Source organism: Diuraphis noxia, unplaced genomic scaffold (genome assembly GCF_037042655.1).
Source record: "Diuraphis noxia isolate RWA-SAM2 unplaced genomic scaffold, SU_Dnox_SAM2 contig0001, whole genome shotgun sequence".
Taxonomy (NCBI): domain Eukaryota; kingdom Metazoa; phylum Arthropoda; class Insecta; order Hemiptera; family Aphididae; genus Diuraphis; species Diuraphis noxia.
The window spans coordinates 90,933,063-90,950,697 of NW_028301711.1; the positions used below are offsets into that span (position 1 = coordinate 90,933,063).

The 17,635-nt window shown below is 28.6% G+C and overlaps 1 protein-coding gene across 2 annotated transcripts in view; it reads right to left on the reverse strand.

The window, feature by feature from the left end:
* Window positions 1-4,032: 4,032 nt before the first annotated feature.
* Window positions 4,033-17,635, reverse strand: part of Megf8 (multiple EGF like domains 8) — a 47,857-nt gene continuing 34,254 nt past the window's right edge. For both annotated transcript variants that reach the window (XM_015516614.2, XM_015516613.2), the window contains exons 29-41: window positions 17,361-17,505; window positions 17,112-17,292; window positions 16,619-16,847; window positions 16,349-16,518; window positions 16,114-16,285; window positions 15,825-16,055; window positions 15,380-15,758; window positions 13,232-13,688; window positions 12,829-13,138; window positions 11,420-11,580; window positions 11,168-11,338; window positions 10,851-11,091; window positions 4,033-9,972 (exon numbers count right to left, since the gene is read on the reverse strand). In XM_015516614.2, coding sequence (XP_015372100.1) covers window positions 9,571-9,972; window positions 10,851-11,091; window positions 11,168-11,338; window positions 11,420-11,580; window positions 12,829-13,138; window positions 13,232-13,688; window positions 15,380-15,758; window positions 15,825-16,055; window positions 16,114-16,285; window positions 16,349-16,518; window positions 16,619-16,847; window positions 17,112-17,292; window positions 17,361-17,505 — 3,249 coding nt within the window. In that variant the 3' untranslated portion in view covers window positions 4,033-9,570. The remainder of the gene's footprint in view (window positions 9,973-10,850; window positions 11,092-11,167; window positions 11,339-11,419; window positions 11,581-12,828; window positions 13,139-13,231; window positions 13,689-15,379; window positions 15,759-15,824; window positions 16,056-16,113; window positions 16,286-16,348; window positions 16,519-16,618; window positions 16,848-17,111; window positions 17,293-17,360; window positions 17,506-17,635) is intronic.

Below are 17,635 nucleotides of genomic sequence, written 5' to 3' on the forward strand. Positions count from 1 at the left end.
TCTCTCAAAAAAGGTTTATTCCCATCAATTTGGAAAACTTCTTTTATTTCTCCAATTTAAAAAAAATGGTGTCCTTCATTCATTTCGAATTATCACCCTATCTATAAGTTATCTATTATCCTGAAATTATTTTCACACTTAATCTCCTCAAAATTATCAAGATACTGTTCCTCCTTACTATCAAATCATCAATATGGATTTACTCCCAAACGATCTTCCTGTAATAATTTAGCTGTGGTAAAAATCATAATCCTTAATTATTTTGAATTAAATGCGCAAACTGATATTATTTATACTGATTTTTCTAAGGAATTTTACCAGGTCAATCATGCAATTCTTATTAGAAAATTACAAATATTTGGTTTTTCAAGATCTCTACTAAATTGGTTTCAATCATTCCTATCCGGACGCCACCAAATCGTTAAATATCTAAATTTTACCTCTACACAGTTTAATATACCTTCTGGTGTTCCTCAAGGGCGACCACTTGTCAACTCTTCTTTTTAATATATTTATAAATGATCTACCTAATGTCATAACTAATTCTAATATCCTTCTATTTGCTCATGATGCAAATTTAGTAAAAATTATTAAATCAGAACAAGACGCTTTTAATTTGCAATTAGACATTAATAACCTTATTTTGTGGTGTAATGAGAATAATCTATTTTTAAATATACAAAAATGTAAATTTATGAAATTTTACTTAATTGAAAATCCCGTTAATTCTCAGTACTCAATTTCTAGCACAAATATCGAGCTTGTTAATCAATTTAAAAATTTGGGTATAATTTTTGATCGTAAATTAAATTTTTCTCTATATACTGAAATGATTAAAAATAAAGCTATTCGTAACTTGGGATTTATTAAACGTTCTTGTTCTGCATTTTCAGATCCTATTCTTTAAAAATCCTCTACATCTCTCTTGTCCGTTCTAATCTAGAGTACAGCCCCCTCATCTGGATAAATAGTACGTCGAAACAAGCTCTTACGTTTGAATCTGTCCAAAAAAAATTGTTAACGTTTTATCTCATTTAAATTTAACATAAACAGACCTACCTACGGTACATATAATAATGTTTTAAATTTTCTTCATATTTCTCTACTCTCTGACCGTCATACACTTTTACTCTAAAAATTTTTACAAAAATTAATATTAGGTTCAATAGATTGTCCTGAAATTCTCTCTTTAATCCGTTTTAAAATTAATTACCTTAATACTAGAGATCAAAAACCCTTTTATCCACTTCTTTCAACAAAAAATTATATCTTGAACTCTCCTGCTAACCTTCTTATGACTGCAGGTAATACTTTTGTCTTTGATTATATTTGAATATAAATTTGTATACTTGATTTGTATTCTATATATCTACTTTAGCTTTATTATTTTACTCATTCTCTAATTTTAAGTATATATTTAACTATAAATTATGTTTTACGTATAAATACGTTTTTCACACACAATGTAATATTATTATGTTTTAGGACTGACGTCCGTTTACATTAAATAAATAAATAAAACAAAACCTAGAACCAAGTCGACCATTCTCCGTATGTGGTATAGATTTCGTTGGGCCTTTCCTGATTAAAGGAAGTTTACGTCGAAATGCACCGATTACAAAGGGATACTATGCGTTTTCGTATGTTTTGCCACGAAGGCAATACATCTCAAATTAGTGTGTGATTTGTTAACGCAAGCATTTCTAAACGCACTTAAACGTTTCACAAGCCGAAGAGGACTCTGCTCCGATACCTATATACTCAGACAATGCAACAAATTTCGTAGTGACCAAACTCCGGGCCATTTCCTCTCTAGAGACTCGTTGATTGCTATACCGGAGCCAGATATTACCACCACACCTATAAATAGATTAAATAGGTGGTGAAGTGTAACACAAGCATTCCAACAAATATGGTATCGACGGCAAAAGGAATATTTGGCTCAGTTACAGCAACGTAGTAGATGGGAAGGCAAGTAGGGGCCAAGGGTGAAGATTGATACAGTGGTATTGATGAGGGAAGATAATCTACCTCCTTGGAAATGAAAATTGGGCAAGGTAGTATAATTAATGCTGGTCCAGACAAAGTCGTAAGAGTTGTCCCGTTGATATCTGACAAGGGTCAATTCACGCGAGCCATTTGGATGGTGTGTCCATTGCCTTTTGAGGGGAACCAAGCTGTTTAAAAATGCCATAACAAACTTTAATTTTGCCCGTGTTAATATCTTATAATTATAATTTTATTTGTTTTAAAGTTTCATGTACTTTGATTTACGTTATTATTTTTCTTTTGTACTTATTATTAATGTTGTACATTTGAAAATTAAATTAAGGACTTGAAATATTTTTGAGTTGTACAATGTTTCAAGGCGGGTGGTTTGTTTGATTTCGAGTAGGTAATATAACATCAAACAGTCGTTTATCAGCGCCGTTATCAACACAGTCCGCAAGTCAGTCAGTCGATCGTAATGTGCTCGAAAGAAAACGTCAGTCCGTTAAAATATAATATTTGTTTTCGTTCAAATATAAAATAGTTTTTCTCATAAAACAAAAATGCTATTGGTTATTTAAAATAATTATATACTTTATTCCTGCCTTCGGGTTTCGCCCGTAAAACATTGCGATAGATAACAATTAAAAAAATAAATTAAACATGTTTTCAGATTTTACTCATATAAGTAACTTATAATATGTTTTTTCTATTGGAGTAACTTTTAAGAGAATTAAAATTATTTTTATCATTAAATTTGAAAGAGTCGTGTTTGTATAAAATTGTATCTAGTTAGGTACTTTGTCACTTTGAGAGTAAAAAGAAAACAATTCATTATTAGTACTTTTCAAAATAATTTTGAAAAAAAAAAATTACACAAAACTTTTTTTTTAGATTTTGGTTTTTGGATGTAATTCAAAAATTAATGTCCCAAGAGAGTAGACTTAACATTTATAATTAGTAATTTTATTAGCATTTTCTAGTCAGAATAAAATTAAGAAAATATTTTAACCTTTTTGAGATATTTATAGATATTTGAAATTGTCTTTTTCTTAACTTACTTAGTTTTTATTAAATTTATGCATGATAACATGATTGTTCGTGAGTGAAAAATAGTTTGATAATAAAATACAGTCTTCACAAATTTATAAATTATTTATAATTAATTATAATTATTTAATTTATAGTTAAAAAATATCTAAAACACATGGTTACAATTTATTATTTATTAGCGTTTGATTTCAAATCCAAATTCAAATTTTCAATTTTTATACACAATTATATTTTTATTTATATACATTTTTATGCATAGTTAATAACATTTGTTTTATGTTTTGTTTGATTTGAAATATTAAATTAGATTCTATTTTCTATTAGAAACCGCGTCATCGTCGAAGATTTAAGTATTTTTTCTAGTCGAAAGAGATACAGATACACATTGTATAAAAACCATTACACATGCACCTATACTCCAATCGGAATTTAAAACGGTTAGGTACTTATGTCACTTTTTGTTTTTGTAATAAAACTTAAAATTTTTAGTCTTTTTCAAGATAATGAGTATCTACTGGTAAAAGATTTTATGTTTGTATTTTAATTGAAAAATATAACCAATTAATGACCATCATTATCGCAGCCATCAAGTTGCTCCTTGTGACCTTGTCACGCACAATACATATATATATATATATATATATATATATATATATATATATATGGGCAACATCGCTCATAGTCTATATCAGCGGTTCTCAACCTTTTTATAGTCATGTATCACTTACATAATTTGAAAATTTTTACGTACCACCTGACCATTTTTTTGCTTATTAATAATGTATACATTTATGTTATATGTATAGAATTTTATTAATAAATTCATTTTTTATAAAGGTAGATTTTCTTCGCGTACCACCTATGAGCTTTCCGTATACCACAGGTTGAGAACCGCTGGTCTATATAGCTAGCTGGTAATTATTAATTACTATATCACAGGGGGGGGGGGTAGGAGTTTAAACAGGAGATTAAAAAAATAGTAAATTATAATTAATAGGTATCACGTTTTATCATTTTATTGAACAAACAAAAAATAAAATAAAAAATAATCAATAAACAATAATAAATTAACAAAACAAACACATCAACACATATCTGAAGTGTAGCACTACATTAGAAAATATTTCGATCATAATTTTAATTTTGTTCGTTATATTATATACACTAAAAGTTTAACAATACAATACGCACTCTAGTATTAAATAGAAAAGCAGAAATATAATATACATATATATTTTGCACGTAATGTTTGTTTGAAATACGTTTAGTTAGAGTAGTATTATCATACATAATATTATTATGTATAAGGTATTTTAAATTTTAATTACACACGAAAAAAAAATAAAAATAATCATTATTACAACTATTCATAAGTTACGTGTTCATAATAATAAAGGAATAGCCAATACAATATAGGTAGGTAGATTGTAAAAGAAAATTTAAGGTAACATTGTTATAATTCAGACAAACGAATTGGTTAACCAATTTGCTGGTCGGTTATTGCCTATTGGTAATATTACGTTTATAGAAGCTGCATAAAGATCTATACAACTCAACTAAATTATTGATTAGTGTTATGATAGACTAATAAACAAAAAATAGCTATATCATTATGATATTAACGAGAATTACAGTGGAAAAAAAACTTTGACAAAAGAAGAAGACATTTTGGAATTTGCACTGCACTGCACAAAAGGTATATTAGTAATTATTTACGTCAAGGGCGTAGCCGAATAACATTTCCAAAGAGGTTTCACTTTTTTTATTTGACACAGAAGTTAAAGTTATTAAAATAGCTTGTTTGTACAATATTGTAGTTATATTGACTTTTTTATTAATGAAGATATTATTCAAGAGGAAACGCCCGAAGTCTTCCAAACACACCCTTGATTTATACATTCGACTATATTATATTTTAATATGTATATACTATTATTATAAATATCAGGAATGGTTACAATTATTAGAATTAAATAGGTCTACAAAAATATACTATAATAGGTAGCATAATATAGGTACATATTATACGGGAGTAGGGAGTAAATATATTTGATCACACATTCACACGTACGGTTTCGTAATTTACAATATTTATCGTTTGCACTTCGCACTATGTGGTATAGTGTTGAATGTCGATGTATAATATAATATTATTATGATTTATAACGTAAGCCGCCAAAGTATATAAAGATAAGAAATATATTATGTTGATTACATACTTACGCGTGAATAAAGCGGATATACGCCGCCGTTAATTTTGGTCAATTTGATTATCACAATATTGTTTATAATAATGAGGTACATTATATTATTATACATTTTGGTAGGCGGGTAAGTAGATATAATTTTGTATAATTTATATGAAATTATGAATTCACTTTGCAACCTTATTGAAACGTATAGTAACATTATAGTAAAATTATTAGTAAAATATTAACGGTAAAATTTGGATTATTTAAGTTCGTTCATTCTTGGTTTTGAATTTGCGATGAACCAAATATGTTAATATTTAAAAATGAAACTAGAGAAAAGTAATGTACCGTGTATATATTTCGTACATTTTAGTGATTATCTGCCAATACAATTATATTAAAAACTATTTGAACTTATAAAGCGTTTATAGGTGCTACCTATACATTTTTTTTAAGAATCATAAATTAAATCGAATAATTACCTAATATATAACTCATTCAAAAAATTAGACTTTTTAAATAAAAAAAGGAACAAAAAACCACACATTATAGTGATCAGGGTATATCGAAGTGATAACGAAAGTCGTGAATCACTCAATTTAGAATTTAGAGTAAATACATCTCATTAAAACGTTGACATAATTTGCAATGATAATTTATAGATCGATCTAAAATAATGTATAATTTATAATTTGAGCCAAAGTTACACGGTAGATATTATAATTATAATGTATTATCTGAAATTCTATTTTTTGAAAAGTACCTATATCCAAAACATTCTATGTAGGTACCTACCATCTTATTAGTTATTATTATTATAAACAACACGTTTGGTACAACACTACAACCTGGTATTATAAATCTGAAATTGAATTTTAAAATTTCAAAAGTTAAAACTAATTTGAACTAATTAATTTGTATTTTTTTTTTTTTTTTTAATAAATAAGTATTAACTATGATTTAAATTAATTTAATTATCATTATATATTTCACAACCAAATATAGTGAATAAATTTTATATTGAACATGGTGCTTAACATATGTTTAAATTTTTCATTAATCGTGTATTACCTATCAATAAAAAAATAGTATAATAACTATCACATTAAAACATTTGGAGATTTTCACAATTTAATATGATTAAGAGGATGTGATGTCCGCATATGTTGTCACTGTCTCACAAGTGCATAAAATGGCAAATTTTACACTCAACAGATCACGTTTAGCTTGGTTAGTTTAAAATTTAAAGTGAATTGATCCCTTATAACATTTAAAAGTAAGATTATTATCTAGTCAATCTAATATAGGCTTTTAATCATATTTTAATTTTAACTTAAGTTGTAAGTATTTTAAAATTTACAAGCAATTTATATATTTAAGATAGGAAATCATAACTCGATTTTAATAAAAGGCCTATGAGACTGACTAAACAATAATATTACCTTTAAATTCACTAGGTAAATTTAAATTCTAAATTAACGGAGCTGAACGTAGTTTGATGAGCATAAAATTTGCTATGTTACACACTTGAAAGACGGAAGCAACATATCTGGGTATTAACGTCCTCTTAAGTATATTAAAGAGTGTTATTAAGGGAATTCGATGCAGACCGTTTTTAAGGAGTTCTATAAAGGCGATTTTTCAAGTATTAATTAGTCGTGTAAATGCATGTATAGTAAGTGATCATTAACGTGTAAAGTGTTAAAACAACTTACAGTGGAGCGTTTTCTGGTTAGGTTAATAAATCTATACAAGAAAATTATTTTTTGTTTAAAAATATCAATATTTTAAAAATTGTATTGCAACTTATTTATCCGATTAAAGTTTTTGAGAAACAATAGAATTCTTTATGAAATTTACTTGAAAACTAATTTTTTATCAATATTTTAAAATTCTCAACAGATATACAAAATGTATGAATCTAATTTTAAGTGTTCAGTTTCAGAAGTTTTAATTGATCACTAGAGTTGTTGATACAATTAGCATAAGATATAAGTATATTTTGGTAGAAAACATAGACTGAATCGAATCCCTTTAAACAAAAAAAATTAGTCAAATATGATGCGGAGTGTGGACCCTGTTAAATATTAACTAATTATGAATTAATTTATTTAAATGAATTTTTCTTAAGATGTTGGAACATTGCAGTTATAAAAAAATATTTATAAAAGTAAGTGTGATGTTTTTGAAAGTATTCATTTTCGCAAGTAGTTTCGCCCAAAATATGAATTATGGGCAAAAAATGATTGCAAAAAATTGATTTGTCCAACATTTTATCAAATATCTTAAATTTGTCATTTCTTTTAATGAAACTGATTTATTTACATTCAGATTATACAATTATAAATGTATACGAAATATAATGAAGAGATCAAAAAATATCGCTGTGGATATGGACAATGGTCGGACTGATAGTAGACAAACGACCATATTGTTTTCAAATGCGCGGCAATTTATATTTGAATTTGTATAGTTTGTAATTTAAGCTAACCTTATGAGTAAAACCCAATATTTTAGTACATTCTCGCATTGATGCTATTAAGACAATTTTTATAAGATCATAAGAGGTGACTCTTGATCACTCTTATCTTGAATCGTAATTTATGATGTTGCCCAGTTGCCTTATTCTATTTGAAAGCCTGAAATATAAATTGTATATATATTTATATTTAAGGTACTCAATATGCAATAAGTACACTCTAACATTGGTTTTTACATCGCATTTCTCATACGGTTTATTCTAGTTCATTACAGTTTATTCCATAGCACGAAAAGTGAATTGTTCTTGGTGACTTTATAACAAGGTTATATAGTAATTATTTATTTTTGATTGTGTAATAATTATTAAACAGACAAAATGTTAAAGATTTGTCAGTTATTCGAGTCTTATTCTGACATTCAAAGTGAGTTTTCAAATTATAAAAAAACTTTTTTTTATGATTTTTCCACGATCGATTTTTGTACATTAAATGTAGCTCGTCAAAAATACCCAAAGAAACTAGAATTTACTCTAGATGCTTTAAAATATTATTTTATTAAGTTTATCTGTATACATGGTGGTACTTTTAAAAAAAGTAAAAAATGTGAAGATTTAAGATCCACATCGTAAGTATTATCAAACATATTATTATAATATTGGTCGTGCATAATATCTATACTATCAGTCGTTTGCCTACTATCTAATTCAAATATAAATCGCCGCGCATTTGATAACAATATGGTCGTTTGTCTACTATCAGTCCGACCATGGTCGGGTGTATATCCGCAGCGAAAAAATATGGTGTAATACTATGATAAAATAAAAATCATAATGGTAATAATATAAAAAGCAATCATTCAGTTCATTTATCATGGAAATTGGAAAGACTTGGTTGATAAATAATACAATAACTAAACATCACGGACTACAACACTGGACTGGAAACGTCAAGGGAGGCGGGTGGCGGGGACCGGCCCGCTTAGTGTCTGCGAGAGAGGTGTATAAAGGGGAATAGTACATTAGCTAATCTAGCGCAGCCTGGCTTACCACAGGCATGAGGCATACTACCCATTTCTTCAAACGATAAACGTAAGCGTAACGTAGTCCGTGCTTTAGAGTTAGGAATGTTCGTGTGGAATATAATATATGACAATATTATGTTATAGTTATGTGCTTATTATAATATAATATTTATGTAGGTTTATTTGACGAGAATGGTTTATCATTAAAGTATAGATGGCGCCAGATTCGCTCATGTACGATTCCCTCTCGTACACCTCTCTCGCGGACACTAAGAGGCCCGGCGGTAAACGTCTCATTTCCAGTCCAGTGTAGTAGTCCGTGCTAAACATTATACCTATAGATAATAAATATATTAGGATAAAAACAGATTTAGAGAGATAGTGGAGGATTGATAACAGCTAACAAAAAGTTCAAACAAATTATTACTAAGTATCAATTGACAAAATTTGAAAATTATACTCTTACAAATAAATTAGTGGAATATTTAAATATAATTTATTAGGTTTCATCACCCACTTATATCTATTATAAAATAGTACGTAAAATTTATTGCATGTTTTGACGAGATTTTATGCACGAGCGCTAAAATTAAATGCGTTTGGTCTTAGGTAAAATTGTGATCAGTATGTCTATGTCTACATGGACCACGTACTAATCTAGGAATCTATAGGCTTACAGGGATTACATGTAGTTGGACCAATTGTCATGAGTGTAAACGGCAAGTTTACGGATTATAAATGAAAACAATACAATGGTTATTATGACCACAATCTGGTAATGTACCTTACAAACGATATATTTTATGCGATGCGCGAAGACAACAGTTAACCGCGATCACTGGGGCGCGTTTCGCCTTTGCCTAGGACCAGCGGTATTGTTGTGATGGTGGTGGTGATGATGGTGGTGGTTCCGGTGCGCACTGGAAGCGTAACCACCCCTCGGGTTAAGCATGTTCAACACCAATGTGGAGCCGAGCGCCAGCCTCGTGCCCGCCGATTGATGGCCGCGGTCCGGCAGCTTGATCAGCAGCGTAGTGACCGCCGCGTTTGCGTCACTGGTCGGTTCGATCGCCAACGGTCTGATGTTTCCGAACCGGGCCACCTGACTGTTGTTGGTCTCCAACTGTTGCTGGGGTGTGCTGCAATTCAGTACAATGGCCACGAACGCGAACGGTCTCTTGGCCATGTGCAACATCTCCACGACCTGTTGGCGACGAGCTCGCCTCATGTCAGCTGCCTGAAGCGCGAAAAAATTAAAAAAATTAATTTAAAGGAAAATCTGCTTTACATAACCTAATATATAATAAATTATAATCTAATCATATTAAAGTCTGTAATCACGAAATTATATGGAAAATTCATAAAAATTATGTTGACGTAGAACAGTTGTATGCTTGTATACTTAATTCTAGCGCAATTTAGAGCTAAAACGTTAATTACATGATCGAAAGTGAATAATAGTTTTGAAAACATTACATAATATCCGTTATAAATTTATCAAGTGTTCGTTTTATATTTAAGGGTATCTGCAAATAAAATAATTTTGTTCACTTTTTTTTTTAACTGCTTAATTTATTTTGATATTATGTAGGTACTTATAAACCTAACTTAAAGATATCTGTATAGATTAGATACATAATTTATAACATCATTATCATAATATTTTACATATTATCAATAAGTAAGCCAGAACAAACTTCTAAAATATTACACAATTCAAATGGCAGGTACATTTACCGAATTAATGGAAATACTTATATGAATAGTTCCCTATTATATAGTATAAGCTTTATGACTGAATGCCTGGATTACTAAAAAATATGTAGTCATATATTATCTGTTCTATCTCTCCTGTAATATTTGCTTTCTGTTCTCTGTATTACTTTAATTTTGTAGTACACATTTTTATTTACTTATTAATCAAATTTGATACCCATCATTTTTGATAACAGTAATAAAAATAAATACCTAAATTTAATTAGAAAAAAATTTTCATCGTAATTTTCATGAGTATTGCTCTAAAGAATTCTGAACAAATTACAAAATACATCTAGTTCTCAAAATGAATGAAAACCTTACAGCCTATACAAGTCGTAAAGATGTGGTATTATTTACTTGTTTAGCTTTCCATCCAACGACGCATACGGCAAGAAACAAAAAGAAACACGAGAAAAACACAGAGAAAAACACAAAGAGATCAATATGAAGTTGGTCTTGTCTAAAGAACACTGTTCCGTATGTCGGGACGGGTACTAAATGGGTGGCTTGAGCAGGTAATGATGAGATCGCTAACAATGCCATGTAATATCTTGTTGCTGATAGGTCATGTTTGTCATGTGGAAGTGTAATGATCAATCTAAAAAATAAAAGATTTAATAGGTAATAGTATAATATATAGGTACTGTATAGCGTATATTTTGCCATTAACATACCTATTGTTGACATTTTTCACCATTAACAGGGACATACTCTTTTTCAATGTCACATATGTAGACAAACCTTTGGTTTTGTGCTCTTGATATGTAAATAAATGCTTACCTTTTGAAGAATTTGAGCTACTACTCACACGTTCAATCATTTCCATTTCACTAAACCACTCAAACCTGAAAAAACATGCAATGTTTATGCTATTAAAATATGGCTCAAATTATCTACCATCTAACCATATCAATGAAAAATATTACCTTGGATCAAAATCAAAAACATTTCTATTGAGTGACTTATTTTTAGTAACTATGAAAATATCTTCATGTGATGTTAGGAAAAAATCAACAGCTCCTTGTGTAATGTCAACAGTGATTCTGATATCGACGTTCATAAAACGTGGTTGAACAACAAAAAACGACTAATATCAAAAATAACACTATTAAAACCAATACAATGCAACATGATATACTAATTAAAAGATAAATTTGGAATGTTAATTTTTTTTTTAAATTATACTATATTGTGATTTATGATTCTAAGGACTAGCAGTTACTTGACAGATTAAAATATTGTTAGGCACAACTGCACAAGTATTATGTGTAACTGTGTAAGATGTTACAATACAAATCTATCATTGCTTGATCAATAAGAAAAATAATTAAGTATGAAATATGAGTTTATTGTAATATTTAAAAATATTATGCTCAGTAAAAGAAATTATTAAGAAAATAGAAATACTTATGGAATTATTGTAAAATGATTAACCGGTGATGTTTTTTATCTAAGGATATCAGTATTAGTATGTCAAAAATAAATACAGGAAATTATCATATACTGTAGAATAGTCGGATAATATTTTTATTTTTTTATTAAAAAAAGAGGACAGCATTTGCCATTTTGCAGGTTGGATCAAAGCCCAATTTTTAAAATTATAATTATAGTAACTAAAATATGGATTTGGTTAATGAACAATATTTGTTATTTTTCAAACATACTTTTCTAGTACTATTTAAAGTAATATGCAAAATTCAAGCTTTGATCTGATTTGAACAAAGTTGTCATCTTTCAGATAAAATATACTATATAAATCCACATCAGATTGATAGAAAAATATCATAATAAAGGTAACAACTAAGATATAAGTTAAAATTTTTAATTTTACATAATAGAAAAAAATTGGAAAATTTGGCATCGACATCCTAAGTATACTTAATGATGATTGTATTTTTGATTAATTATAAATCAATTTACTTTGGTTGATAATTTGAAAATTTATCGTTTGTAAGTTAAATATATAGAAAATAAGAAAAATATTTTCAAAAAATATGAGAAAATGTAGTTATAGTTGAACTCCACAAAGAATTATTTTTTGACTGATGTGATTTATTATTGTTAATAAATTTAATAAACTAATTATTAAGAGGTATTTCAGAAGTTGATATCATTGTTCTATAAGTAAGCAATGTAAGGGTCTGATTAATTTTTATTTCATCTTATTCCTAAATTAATTAATTAATTAAGACTTCAATAATTGATATTTGCAAAAAGCAACTTAAAAGATATTAATAGTAATTTTTTATACAGACATTGTAAATATGTTTCTTTATATTATAAAACACATTTAATGAAATAAAATATTTATTATTTTAATTATTTTAGTGCATACCGTTTGTCCTGGATAGAGCGGATTAGGTTTTGTTTTACACTCATCAAGCAGTTTGGCATCAAGGCAAAATCTTAAGTCTACACTCATTTGTTTGTAACACTGATGGCCATCAGTTGGTGTTCCCATATATGATTCTCTGCACTTAGAACACTGTTGCATCCAACATAGTTGAACAGTATTTTTTAATGTTCGATGATGAGGTACGCCACCTGACTGACAGTTTGTGTCACTTTCAGTATTGTTTTGACAATCACATTTTTCTCCAGTAATTGGATCACACGTGCTCCCGTGACCATGACATTCACAAGGTCTACAATTAGAGATTAATGGCACATATTAAATTTACTTAATTATGCAGTTTATTGAAAATAATATAAATCCATATTTAAAATATGACACTTGCCTACAAGGATCTCGATTATCATTTGAACCTCGAAAATGACCAGGTATACAACTCGAACATGTTGGACCAGTTGTGTTATCCATACAATTAATGCAATATGCATCCGAAAGAGGGCCATCATTTTGCATAAGATTAGTATTAGGATCATTTAAAATACTTAGAGCATCAAATGGTTCAGAATCGTATTTCTCAACACATACTTGAGCATGCCCATTACAGTAATCTGAGCATGGTATACATTGGCCATGGTCCACTGGATTACCAACATAAAATAGTTTACACCGTTGACATTGAGACCCTTGAGTATTGTTTTTGCAACTCAAACATTCAGTTAAGCGATCAGGACCAGCACAATCAGAGTGTCCATTACATTCACATTGTATGGTACAATTGGAACCAACATAACCAAAACCACAGCGACAGACATCTGGTTTTATGCATTCACCTCTGACGCAGCCTGAAAACAAAACAATTCAAGGTTATTTTTAATATTTACATTTTTATTTTTTATAACAGTTATCTCCCAGAATGTAGTCTAACATTGAACTATGGTCTATCATAATAATGATTTAAACATTTTATGTGGTCTACAATACAATTGTTATTTAATTAAGTGATAATGAAATAAATATTTATAAATTATAAAAATAAAACACCCAAAATAAAAATATTAACACGTTTGGGATTTGGTGCTGATTATATTTATTATTTAAATACTTGTTATGATACTGATAAAATTGGAGTTTTAATATATATTTCTCAAAAATTGAATATATAGCTAGTATCAATGTATAACTTGTATGTACTTTATACAAAACGCGTTATTTAGCATATTATCCAAACAAAATAAAATTACATAATTTTCAGTGAATGTTTTAAGTAGTATAGTTATAAGCATTGAAAAAATAAAAAAAAATAAATATAATAATTATTACTAATAACTATAATTGTGTAATTTAACTATTGTTTATTCAATTAAAAATAAATTTAAAAATTCTTTTACATATAACTACAATGAAAGGTTGATTAATTTATAATCAATTATACCTATTGGCTATTAATCAGCATAACCTGCAATAATACATCAAAAAGAAAACAAGATCAACTAAACTGTTTTCATTCATAATATTACTATAGCATTGCAGGGAAATATAAACATAAAATATGTATCACTAGAAGATATATTGAGAGATTTAAAATAATAAATAATATAATAATTATAATAAAGTGCTATAGCAGGGGTCACCAACAATCGATCATATTCGAATGGTCAATCTTAAGCAGAATGTTGGCTGACCTTATTAAAAATTAATTATGATAATATTTGTTGGTCACATGCGTAATCTTTAAGTTAAGACTTAAACTACAAAAGTTAAGTATTTTTTATAGAGAAGAAAAACATACGATTTTCTGATGGAGAAATAGAAAGAATAATGGTATTATTATAAAATATGTTTTCATGATACATGTAATAATATAAATATAGTGGAAATCACTAAAATGAGCATGGCTTAGAGCGAGATACTGCTAACATCAAGTAAAACGTTAGATCCTGGTAGAGGTACGAGTCTATATGATTATATGTTGAAATATATGTTTATGAGCATGGTTATTACAAGTTATTGGCTATAACAAGTAAAATACATTGAATTATAAAATAAATATTCAGTTTTAACAAACCGGTCGGTATCTTTTTCTTATTATGTACTTATCCCATTATTTAGGTTGATCAACATGTTCATTAAACTGCATTTCTATAGTCAGTATCTAATTATCTAATAATTAATTTAAGTATGTATGTACACTATTAGTAAGCTTCAATTAGCAATTATAAATTGTCTAGTTTTTTTATGTATGTTTTTCCTGCTTCTAACCGGTAACAAAGAACGCTCCTTCTAACTGTATTTGTAAATAAATAGTAACTGGTAACAACAAGAAAAACAAGTTACCCTAAAAACTCATTATTATAACCAATTTCTATTGTAGTACACCTAAACACATGATGGTAGAATTTCTACTAGTTGGAAAATGTTGGCGATTCTTATGCTACAGTATAACAAACAATGGTAGACATATTGGCAGATTTTCGAATATATATCAAAGTAGATTTAAAACTATTTTTTATTTTTAGTAGTATATTTTAATCACCTTGAGTACAAATTGGAATACATTGAGAGTTATCATCAGGTTGATAACCATTGCCACATACACAATGGAAACCATCAGCAAGATCAACACATTCTTCACTTTCTGAATTGCAACTGTGATGGCCATTTATACATTCATTTTCTGGTGGGCAAGTAATGTAATACCATGCTACAGAATCATTTAAGGTTGATTCTTTATTTAATAAAGCTACATCTGTAGATGATGAAAATGCATCATCTATTCCAAAAATGAAATCATGAGATTCTAAGTTTTGATAAGCTGCCATTTTAGGTTCAGTATTTAAGTGTTGAAGTAATTCCTGACATGAATGATTAGGACCAGAAGCTGGACTAGACATATAACCTTCTGTGCATATTCCCTGAAAAAATGAAAAAAAAGTTCAGTGGTTTTTTAATGAAAATATTTTTTAACAAGTTGTATTTACCTGCCCAGTTTTGTTCAATACATCTAAAGCACACCATCCACAATGGGTATGACGGAGACACGTGGAACATTGAACATAGCTAGAACAAGGTTGGGGGCAACGATCTATATTACCACCACTAAGAACAAGTCCACAAACACCTCCAGCACAGTACAGTGGTTGATAACTAGGTGATATGCACTCATTTAACGTAATTGACCAGCGACATTCATGCCAACCTCCTTCTCCACCCTAAAAGTTAAAATAATTTTAACACAATCATAATTTATTCTCATTAAGAATATTTTACTTGAGATGATAAGCAAGTTGCACAAGATTTATGCGCAGAACAACGTTCTGGACAAATGGAAGAGTTTTTTATTTTGATATTTAATCGCTGATTGAGATCTAGACTAGAACAACTCCAATCATATAATGACCCACTATTTGACAGAGTTCCAAACTCAGATGTATGTATTTGCCTGAATATGAAAGGTATTCAATGATAATTAAAATGAGTAGTTAACATTTTAGTAAACACAAACCTAGACCATAAACAATTTCCTTGCTGATGACATTTTTCACAATTAGTTGCCATACATTGGATATTTGGACACAATTCTACTTTTGTCACTGTTTTACATTGATTATCACAGCTTGAAGGGTCTTTAACACATTGTCCTTTAGTACCACAATTGGCACACCATGAACAAACCTAGAAATAATACATTAATATATATAATGTATATATATATTTTTTTTTTTTGATAATTTTTCTAAAATTATAAATAATTTAAAGTTAATTTTACGCTTACGTTTGAGTTTTCATAGTGATTATTAGGCCATGTAGCTAAACAATCAGTGCATGTTGTGTATTGCTCACAAGATCGACTAGATATCCAATTAGAATTGCAAGATACTCCATTATTTGTCCGTGAAGTACCATTTGTCGAAACACAAGGATTAAAGCCTGGACCAAGATGAGTAAAACAGTAACTGACATTAGTTCCTATCACTTGACAAAATGAACATCCAACCAGTGACCTGATTAAAAAAAAAGTAAACAATAAAAAGGTAGTTGAAATAATAAAATCTTTAAAAAAAAAGATTTACATTTATCCTCTTCATAATAATCAGTAAACATGAAAATCAGTAATAAGACTGTTTATAATTTGGCTATGTACATATTTAGGTAATAGAAACATAACAAAAATATCAACATAATCTCTATGATATGATTTAATTAACTAAAAATATTTAAACATTATTTATAAATAATAATAGTATTAAGCTTAAACAATTTCTGACCTGCATTTTTCTCGTTTGCCAGACCACAAATTACAAAGGTCGTGGGGTAATTGAATCCGTGTTACACGAGATTGTATATCACCAGCAAAACCACCAAGAATGTACATAGACTTAGTTTCTAAGTCTAATGTCATTGCATGAGCATGAGTAGGTGGTGGCGGCAAACCGATAATAAATATATCTGAAAAATACAAATATATTATTTTCATTTTCATTAGAATAGCACATTTAATACTGTGTTAATTTTACCTGGAGTTAATAAACGTATCCACTGGTTACATGCATATGAGTAGGCAATAAGAGTATCATTTGTACTAGGCGGATCAGTCCTTCCACCAAAAACAAACATATATTCATCTGTTGTAATAGCTGAATGTAAAAATCGCCCCCTTGGCTGAAAAATTTAATAAATACTTTTTAGATGGCAACATTAATGCAGGTGTTGTGAAAAATATATAAACATTTAAAATTCCAAATAAATTTGTGAATAAATTCTAATACAAATAATAAAATGGCTAAATTAA